The sequence below is a fragment of the Girardinichthys multiradiatus genome, chromosome 24 (genome assembly GCF_021462225.1).
Source record: "Girardinichthys multiradiatus isolate DD_20200921_A chromosome 24, DD_fGirMul_XY1, whole genome shotgun sequence".
NCBI lineage: Eukaryota > Metazoa > Chordata > Actinopteri > Cyprinodontiformes > Goodeidae > Girardinichthys > Girardinichthys multiradiatus.
In genome coordinates this window covers 3774102-3784953 of record NC_061816.1, presented here as the reverse complement: position 1 = coordinate 3784953, position 10852 = coordinate 3774102, and the positions used below count along the sequence as shown (strand labels likewise).

At 40.8% G+C, this 10852-nt stretch overlaps 1 protein-coding gene across 1 annotated transcript; it reads right to left on the bottom strand.

Annotated features, from left to right (window-relative positions):
• Positions 1-5369: 5369 nt before the first annotated feature.
• LOC124861456 (gastrula zinc finger protein XlCGF57.1-like) lies at positions 5370-9046 on the bottom strand. Its single transcript, XM_047355250.1, has one exon. It carries the CDS (start codon positions 9028-9030, stop codon positions 7198-7200), a length of 1833 nt encoding a protein of 610 aa, XP_047211206.1. The 5' UTR covers positions 9031-9046; the 3' UTR covers positions 5370-7197.
• Between the last annotated feature and the right edge of the window lie 1806 nt (positions 9047-10852).

Sequence of the window (10852 nt, the reverse complement as noted above, 5' to 3'; positions counted from 1 at the left end):
TGAATACCAGCCCAGTAAGGCGGTGGTATTAGGACAAAATAGAAAGGTGTGAGATGAGCTCTGACATCATTGAACAGCATAAACTCTGCACACACATGGAATGAATTCACACAATTTCTTAAAATACAAGAATTTATTAACAAAAATAAGTCCACTCAAAGTCAAACATTTCAATCAACAAACTCTTTACTATGCTAAAACAATCCAACTAAACTACCAAGCAGAATGAAAGAATAATGAAGACTAATGGGCTATGTACAATATAAACAAGTTGATTAAAGATGATTGGAAATCATGACCAAAAGAGTGATGCAACATTACCATGCAATGTTTATGTTTGAGAACCAAGGATTATCTTGAAGGATCTGGAAATGAAGTTAAGTTAGTCTTGGAACCAACTTAGACAATAATCAGCAAACGTTTAGACAACCATTCACAAAGCAAGATCAGGTAAAATATTATTTTAATAAAATAATGTTTTAAATAATGATCTGCTGAATAAAACCAACTTTCTGGATGACCATTTCTCAATGGTGTCTAATTAGCTGCCTTAATTTATTGAAATAATATTTGAAGAAATATTATTAAGGGAGTATTTTGGAAAAGAACCAAATCTTTCTGGCGAAATGGGGCTTAATGTTGTTTATTTAGTTATCAAATCTAGTAAATGATGTTTAGGGAACTATTATTTACTGGATTGAAGAGTAACATTTCTGTTAAATACTCTTTAGTAGCAAGCACGTGTTCTTACCGGTTAGCAGTTGAGCTAACAAAAGAAGCTGATAGCTTAGCACCAGAATCAACACACACCTTTAAAAATACCAGGGTTAATAAAAGGGTTAAAATGCATAAGCGTGGACGTCGCGTTATGAGCAATGTTCTGTTTAAAATCACCCTTTAAATAAAGTTTGTCTTAACTTTAAAAACCACAAAGAACACAACCTGAGCACATGTGCTGCAGATAGCCTGCTAACACCAAGATAGCTGAGTTCAATACAAACAAAACCAAACTTCATAAAATGAAAAACGTTTAGATCATTTCAATCTAAATATCTCTCTATCACTCTGACCAAAACACTTAACCTCATAAACTGTGGTGAGGAATGTTGTCCAAGCAACGAAGTTTGAAGAAGGTATCCACAGTGAACAATGGTTAGCTACAGCTGACCTCCTTAGCTTTGGGGGGTTGAAAGTGCTCTGTGAACAAAAGGGTTAGCTTTCTGCTAACCTCCAGCTGTGGATGAAAAACGGCTCGTTGTGTCCGCCAACCACACTGCACGTTACCATAACCACGGTGATGGGGTCTCTGCTGTCTTCCTTCCAGACTGGGAGACCACTCCGCTCGGCTTCATAGAGACCGCTTCTCTGTAGGGAACTTCTCTGGGACAGTTTGCTTCTGCAAGAGAAAGTAAGCAACTCTTACACCTTAATTTCCCTGTTCATGAATGAAAATACCGGATACACAGACAGTATTTTATTCGTACTTATCTTTGCATATGATCGTATGACATCCTTGGATCCAGTTGAAGAGTTTATGTCTGTTTGCCAGCAAAGAGACAGCGCACTTTGTCCCCCTCCTATCCCGATGAAAACCGGCTTGGAAAAGGTCGGCTTGTTGGAGAGGGGATGCTCTTATTCAGACAGTGGCATCATGGGAAGTCCACTGTTACACCCCTTTCCTCAGTTGCTGGAAGTCAGTTAAATGCAATTTATTTTGAAAGTTCCAGAAAAGTCCGTACCAGAGTTTAATGTTGAAATCCATGGCTGGGTCCCAACATAGATATGGCTAGTGACTGAGCTTTTACAGTAACTAATTATATGTGCTCTCTTTCAGTCTCTAACCTTGAAAACGGGCTCAGAGTTTATCTGTCCTTTCTTTCTAGGTGAAACGACTAAAGGAGCTACATCCATTAACATTTACTTTTCCTTCCCATAGAAAGTATTCCTGGATCAGTGTTTCTTTATTCTCTTTGTGTCTCTGTTCTGTTCTCTCAAACCCCCAGTCGGTCGTGGCAGATGGTCGCTCACACTGAGCCTGGTTCTGCTGGAGGTTTATTCCTGCTAAAAGGGAGTTTTTCCTCTCCACTGTTGCTACATGCATGCTCAGTCTGAGGGATCACTGCAAAGTCAACACCAGTGACTGTCCATTGTCTCTACATGCTCATCCGGGAGGAGAGAATGCTGCAAGTCATTGATTGGATGCAATCTGCTGGGTTTCCTTAGACAGAAAAACTTTTTATCCACTTTGAATAAATAACTGAATCTGACTGCACTGTTCAATGGTTAGGATTAATTGGAATGTATGTACCTGACTTTGTGAAGTGCCTTGAGACAACATGTGTTGTGAATTGGCACTATATAAATAAACTTAATTGAATTGAATAGATATGAGCAAATTGTTTTTCATTATGTGTTAACCCCCTTCCACAGGAAACAATGTGATAGATGGTAGTTTTTCAATATGGTCATAGGCTAAAGGAATGCTGCTTTAAAGAAGGCCACAAATTTATTTTTGTTAATGAGGCTTAATGTTTTTCTAATCATAATTGAGATGTTTTTATGAATGTGATTCTTTCGATTATGCCACTATGTGGCCTATTTTGCTGCTCATAATATTAGGGGTTAACCGACTAGCAGGCTGTAACTGGGTTGATTAGAATGCAGCAGCAAACTTAGATTAAGGATGGACACAAGCTACTACACCATTGCATAATCAGAGACATCGGTAGTCAGGGCCACAGGAGCCATAGGGGACGAGTGGGTGAACAGCGCAGCATTAGCCAGGGCTTTTTTGGAATCATCGAATGCCTGTAGCCTGTCGGGGTTCCACTCTATTTGCTGGTCACCTTTTTTACCTTTAAGTGCTTCGTACATGGATGCATAAGGTGAGCAGCCCATGGAATGAAACGGTTATAAAAGTACACCATCCCCCAAAACTCCTGCTGGGGCTTCACAGAGGGGTGACGAAGAAAAACCGAAATCTTTTCAACCTTGGCTGGCTGGGGAACCACCCCCTGAGGTGACACCTTATGTCCTAGGAACTCAACAGCAGGCAGACCGAACGCCATGCTCACTGAGCTGCACAAACAGCTCCTGGAGATGCACCACGTGTTCCTCGGAAGAAGGACTAGCCACCAGGATATCATCCAAATAGACAAACAAAAATAGCATGCCCTGCAGTACCGAGTCCATGATTCACTGGAACGTCTGTGCAGCACTTTTATGGTCGAACGGCATCCGTAAAAACTCAAAAAAAACCGAAAGGAGCGATTTTCACTTCGGTTAACGGCTGCTCATTACCTATTTTACAACTGTCAATTGGTATATGGGTTAGGTTGATTTTAGTGGCTCGGCACGCGCCCCAAGGGCATTTCTTTAACGATGTTGGGACCACAGCCATGGGTTTCAACACTAAAACTCCGGTACATACTTTCCTGGAACTTTTCAAAATAAAGTGCATTAACCTTCTTTCAGCACAGTCAGGAAAGGGGGTAACTGCGGACTTCCTGTGGCGCCATTACCCAAATAAAAGCCCCCACCTTTCCACAAGTCTTCCTCTTCCACGCGGCCTTCCAGAGGTACCGGATAGGAGAGGAAAGCGCGCTGATGCCTTTTGCTGGCAAAAAGACATAAATTCAACTGGATCCAAAGCCATACGACCATGCAAAGTTAAGTAGAATGAAATACTGTCTGTGTATCCGGTATTTTCATTCATGAACGGGGAACTTAAGGTGTAAGAGTTGCTTACAATTTCACTTCGAGGCCCCACAGAAGCAAAACTGTTCGAGAGAGAGAGAGGCCCCGGCCAGGACGCAGTCTCTCAGCCTGAAGGAAGACGGTAGAGACCGCAGCGGACAACGTTCGTTCTTCATCCACAGCTGGAGGTTAGCGGGAAGCTAACCTTTTGTTCACAGAACGAACGCACCTTCTGATCGGGAGGAACTGAGGAAATTAGCGGTAATGAACAGCTGGGCAGCGGACAGGCCGAGCCGCCAGCTTTCCGGAGCTAATGCTATTGTTCACAGAGCGAACGAAGAGGTTAGCTGAAAGCCAACCGCTTGTTTGACTGTGGATGTTTCGTCGAACTTCATCGCCCTTGGACAACATATCCTCGCTACGGTCAGAGGTTAGGTTTGGGCAGATTAACAGATAGGTTTAGGATGAAATGATCTAAATGTTTTCATGTTATGAAGTTTGTTTTGTGGAACCTGGCTATCTTTAGCGCTAGCAGGCTAGCTACGGCACACGCCGGTTCCGTGTTCTTTGTATGTTTTAAAGTTAAGATAAACTTTATTTAAAGGGTGGTTTCAACCAGAACATTGCATCATAACTCGCCGTCCGCGCTTATGCATTTTAACCCTGGTATTTTAAAGGTATGTGTTGATTCTGGTGCTAAGCTATCTTCTAGCTTAGCACTTTAGCTAGTTTCTTTGTTAGCCCAACGGCCAGCCGGTAAGAACACGTGTGCTAGCATTAAGGCTAGAGTTGATAACTAAGTAAACACCATTAAGCCCCATTTCTCCAAAAAGATTTGGCTCTTTTCCAAAATACTCAATAATATTTTTTCAAGTATTATTTCAATAAATAAAGGCAGTTAATTAGACATCGTTGAGAATTAGCCATCCAGGAGGTTGGTTTATTCAGCAGGTCATTATTTAAAACATTATTTTATTAAAATAATATTTTACCTGATCTTGCATTGTGAAGGGTTGTCTAAACGTTTGCTGATTATTGTCTAAGTTGGTTCCAAGACTAACTTAACTTAACTTCCAGATTCTTCAAGATAATCCTTGGTTCTCAAACATAAACATTGCATGGTAATGTTGCATCACTCTTTTGGTCATGATTTTCAATCATCTTTAATCAACTAGTTTATATTGTACATAGCCCATTAGTCTTCATTATTCTTTAATTCTGCTTGGTAGTTTAGTTGGATTGTTTTAGCATAGTAAAGAGTTTGTTGATTGAACTATGTTTGACTTTGAGTTGACTTATTTTTGTTAAATTCTTGTATTTTAAGAAATTGTGTGAATTCATTCCATATGTGTGCAGAGTTTATGCTGTTCAATAATGTCAGAGCTCGTCTCACACCTTTCTATTCTGTCCTAATACCATCGCCTTAATGGGGCTGGTATTCACAGGACAATCCTTAACAGACCGGAATATTATTTGGTAAAATATTAAAATATTAATATTAACTAATATTCTCAGATTCATATTTACAACAACAAGTTTGGCTTAAGGCAACCTATAAAAACCTCTTAAAATCATTTGGAACCAGACAACAAGTCTTTTTACCACCAACGAAAAACCCAAAAATAAGGTGACTCAAATAATTCACCACAATAAATTATTTTTCACAATAAATCTAGAATTTTACATGCTTTGTTTAATTTTGCAGGTGTCAGTAACAGATTAACAATCAGCAAAATTGAATGATACAAATAAATCAATCAACTTAACCTATCTTTCCCTAATGCTGAAACTGGTAAGGCTGAAGAGGCTTTGGAGACGGAGGCTCACCATGGATCCGACTGGAGTGATTTCTTCAATAGGCCACAAGTGATTGTTTTCTTGGATGAGGGGCAAATCTTCAGTTTTCTTCCTCTAAGTGGACAGGCGCTGATGCTCGGGGTTTCGATGGCAAAGTTGAAAAAAAATTTTTTCTCAATTTAAAAAACTGAATCTTTGTTGGCATATGTTTCAAAAGTCGGTAGCTTCCAGAGCCTGAATAGTTGAAGGAAACCTTTGAGGTGTAATTGCGGTTGGTTCAGGATTTCCAGAAGCCTGAAACTTAGAGCAATCAGTTGTTCACTGACCAAGTTCACTTCAGTTGTCCTCTCTATAATGCAGAATTGTCAGCGGGGCTGCGTCTCCGGTCTTCTGATTCATCTGTAGCTTCTTTCTTCGTCCGATCTTGTTTGCTGGTCTTCTGCGAGGAAACAACCCCGTTTCTTTCTTTGGCACAGTTTTAATAGTGCAGATAGCCTCACTGCTCATCCCCTGTTGCCGGGCAAGCTATCCCATCATTGAGTTGCATGGTCGCCGTGACTTTTTGGTGCTGTCTCTTGGCCTCCGTAGACAGAGTCATAAACAGCCCCCAGCTGGCTCCCTGTGTTATGACTTTTGCCTGTTTTTTGACCTTCATGACTCCCACTCCCATCCTGGTCCGATGACTTTTGCCTGTTTTTCGAATTTCAGACAGATGAAAACAGCATAAACCTGGCTTCTCGTTTCTCGCTCCCATGCTTGTTATGACTTGAGCTTGCTCGTTGACCTTCCATCCATGCCCAGTTCCCGTGAGCTGGCTCTGCCCCTCCCATCCTAATGTTATGTCTCTGCCGCCTCTGGCTCCCAAGCCATGGTGCCCTCCTTATCTGCTCAGCCTCAAGCTTTCTAACACAGTATTTCTCTGCTTCTTGCTCTCATACCAGTTACAGCTAAAAAAAAAAAACCCATCACTTCACTTTTATGTATACATCACAATTGATTAACATTACCCCTCTTCATTACATTTAATAATTGTAGAAAAATAGAAAATCATCATACATGTTGTTTTGATTATACTTGTAGTTTTCTACTTCTAAAAAAGATAAGACAGTCACAGTTAATGTGTGACTTTAAAACTGTATTACAATCTTAACTGAGAAAAAGCGTGTTCATGCTCAAAAACCCTCCAACGTGGCAGAATTACAACAATTCTGCAAAGATTAGTGGACCAAAATTCCTCCATAGGGCTGTAAAAGACTCATTGCATGTTATAGCAAACGCTTTATTGCAGTTGTTGCTGTTGAGGGTTAGCCCAACCAGTTATTAGGTTTAAGTGGCAAACACTTTTTCACCACCACTATCTGGTGAATATCCACTCCTAGGCAAACTAAATAAGCGAGCTGCTGCTGCTTTTCAGCACAAGCAACTGGGACTTACACGAATCTGCCACTATTGGCTAGCTAAACTGATAACAGACGTGGAAAAACATTGCTTCCTGGGACCTACACAATATGGTGTAAAGAGGGTCTTAAATTATGCTTAACAATAATAACCAGCAAAGGGTTTATCTTTTATTTCATCAAAAAAGTGTCTCTCCAGTTTGGATTCTTGTGTGTATGTTTAAAGATGACTTGAAGGCAAAGAAGTTGCCACAAGTATCTGAACCAAATGTTTTTTCTCTCCTGTGTGGATTTGTCATGTGTTTGTTTAAATATGATTTTGAAGCAGAACTTTTTCCACATGTGTCACAAGCAAAGGTTTGTCTCCTGTGTGGATTCGCATGTGTCTATCTAAATTTGACTTCCAGGAAAATCTCTTTCCACATGCATCACAGGCAAAGGGTTTGTCTTCTGTGTGGATTCTCATGTGTTTGTCTAAATATGACTTCAAAGCAAATATTTTTCCACATGCATCACAACTAAAAGGTTTGTCTCCTGTGTGAGTTCTCATGTGTTTGTCTAAATATGACTTCCAGGCAAATCTTTTTCCACATGCATCACAACTAAAAGGTTTGTCTCCTGTGTGAATTCTCATGTGTTTGTTTAAATATGACTTCCGCACAAAGTCTTTTCCGCATGCCTCACAACCAAAGGGTTTGTCTCCAGTGTGGATTCTCATGTGTGTGTTTAATTGTGACTTGAAGACATATCTTTTTCCACATGCATCACAACCAAAAGGTTTATCTCCTGTGTGAATTTGCATGTGTGTGTTTAATTGTGACTTGTAGCAAAACTTTTTTCCACATACATCACAACCAAAGGTTTTGTCTCCTTTGTGAATTCTCATGTGGCTTTTTAAAACTGACTTGTAGCAAAATCTTTTTCCACATACATCACATCTAAAGGGTTTGTCTCCTTTGTGAATTCTCATGTGGCTTTTTAAAACTGACTTGTAGCAAAATCTTTTTCCACATACATCACAACCAAAGGGTTTGTCTCCTGTGTGAATTATCATGTGTTTATCTAAAGTTGACTTCTGCACAAATCTTTTTCCACATGCATCACAACCAAAGGGTATGTCTCCTTTGTGAATTCTCATGTGGTTTTTTAAAACTGACTTGTAGCACAATCTTTTCCCACATATATCACAACTAAAAGGTTTATCTCCTGTGTGAATTCTCATGTGTGTGTTTAATTTTGATTTGACTGCAAATCGTTTTCCACATGCATCACAGCCAAAAGGTTCATCTCCTGTGTGGATTCTCAAGTGTATGTTTAAATTTGACTTGTAGACAAATCTTTTTCCACATGCATCACAACTAAAGGGTTTCTCCCCCATATGGATTTTTGTGTGTTGCTTTAAATTATATTTCCTGGTAAAACCTTGACCACACTCACCACAATTAAACGTTTTACTACCTTTCTGGACATTTGTCAGTGAATCTATAATTTTCTTTTCTCTGAAACAAGTCTCATTATCGGAACAATCTGAAGACGTTAATCTTGGATGACATGTCATGTGACTCTGAAGAGAGCGTCTGTTAGCAAATTTTCCTCCACACTCAGAGCAGCTCAAAGATTTGTTGACAGTGTTTCTGCCTGATCCTGGAGTCCTGCTCTCCTTCCAGTCCTCCTCACTGTCTTCAGTTTCAGAGACTGACAAATGTTTAAGCTCAGATTCATGATGCTTCACATCCTCTTCATCATCTTCACCGTCATTAGTCAGTGAATAGTTGGAAGAGCCTCCATGAGTATTTAGATCTGGGTTTATGATGGTTTCTGCTGTTCCACAGTCCTCTACTTTAATTTCTGCTTTTATCTGGTCAGTTGAGCTGCTGCTTGGAAGATCTCTGTCTTCTGTCTGGTGTTGATGAAGCTGAGAGAACAGAGGTTTCTCTTCATCCTCTTCACTCTTCATATGAACAACAGTTACTGGAAACCTGGTATCATCAGTCTCCTTCTTCACATTCAGTTGCTCTCCATCCTGGCTGGCCCAGATTCTTTCACTTTCCTCCTTTATGTGGAGGAGCTCCAGCTCCTGCTGGTCCATATCAGGACTCTGTTCTTCAGGAGCCTCTTCTTTAACATCTGCAGACATCATTGAAAGACATTACATGCATTATGAACAACTTTACCTTGACAATGTTACAAAGATAATAGATTAGAACAATCTGATATACACTCACCGGCCACTTTATTAGGTACACCTGTCCAACTGCTTGTTAACACAAATTTCCAATCAGCCAATCACATGGCAGCAACTCAATGCATTTAGGCATGTAGACATGGTCAAGACAATCTGTTGCAGTTCAAACCGAGCATCAGAATGGGAAAGAAATGTGATTTAAGTGACTTTGAACGTGGCATGGTTTTTGGTGCCAGATGGGCTGGTCTGAGTATTTCAGAAACTGCTGATCTACTGGGATTTTCATGCACAACCATCTCTAGGGTTTACAGAGAATGGTCCGAAAAAGAGAAAATATCCAGTGAGAGGCAGTTCTATGGGCGCAAATGCCTCGTTGATGCCAGAGGTCAGAGGAGAATGGCCAGACTGGCTCGAGCTAATAGAAAGGCAACAGTAACTCAAATGACCACTCGTTACAGCCAAGGCATGCAGAAGAGCATCTTTGAACGCACAACACGTCGAACCTTGAGGCAAATAGGCTACAGCAGCAAAAGACCACACCAGGTGCCACTCCTGGCAGCTAAGAACAGGAAACTGAGGCTACCATTCGCACAGGCTCACCAAAATTGGACAATAGAAGATTGGAAAAATGTTGCCTGGTCTGGTGAGTCTTGATTTCTGCTGCGACATTCGGATGGTAGGGTCAGAATTTGGCTTCAATAACCTGAACGCCTGGATCCATCCTGCCTTGTATCAACGGTTCAGGCTGGTGGTGGTGGTGTGGGGGATATTTTCTTGGCACATTTGGGGCCCCTTAGTACCAATTGAGCATCGTCTCAATGCCACAGCCAACCTGAGTATTGTTGCTGACCATGTCCATCCCTTTATGACCACAGTGTACCCATCTTCTGATGGTTACTTCCAGCAGGATAACGCGCCATGTCATGAAGTACGAATCATCTCAGACTGGTTTCTTGAACATGACAATGAGTTCACTGTACTCAAATGGCCTCCACAGTCACCAGATCTCAATCCAATAGAGCACCTTTGGGATGTGATGGAATGGGAGATAACAACTGAAAATATGTCTTATATTCTAGGTTTTTCAAAGTAGCCATCTTTTGCTTTGATTACTGCTCCGCACACTCTTGGCATTCTGTTGATGAGCTTCAAGAGGTAGTCACCTGAAATGGTTTTCACTTCACAGGTGTGCCCTGTCAGGTTTAATAAGTGGGATTCCAAGCCTTATAAATGGGTTTGGAATCATCAGTTGTGTTGTGCAGGAGGTGGATAAAGTACACAGCTGATAGTCCTACTGAATAAACTGTTAGAATTTGAGTTATGGCAAGAAAAAAGCAGCTAAGTAAAGAAAAACGAGTGGCCATCATTACTTTAAGAAATGAAGGTTAGTCAGTCCTAACAATAGGGAAAACTTTGAAAGTGTCCAAGTGCAGTCGCAAAAACCATTAAGCGCTACAAAGAAACTGGCTCACATGAAGACTGCCCCAGGAAAGGAAGACCAAGAGTCACCTCTGCTGCGGACGATAAGTTCATCCGAGTCACCATCCTCAGAAATCGCAGGTTAACAGCAGCTCAGATTAGAGAACAGGTCAATGCCACACAGAGTTCTAGCAGCAGATACATCTCTAGAACAACTGTTAAGAGGAGACTGTGTGAATCAGGCCTTCATGGTAAAATAGCTACTAGGAAACCACTGCTGAGGACAGGCAACAAGCAGAAGAGACTTGTTTGGGCTAAAGAATACAAAGAATGGACATTAGACCAGTGGAAATCTGTG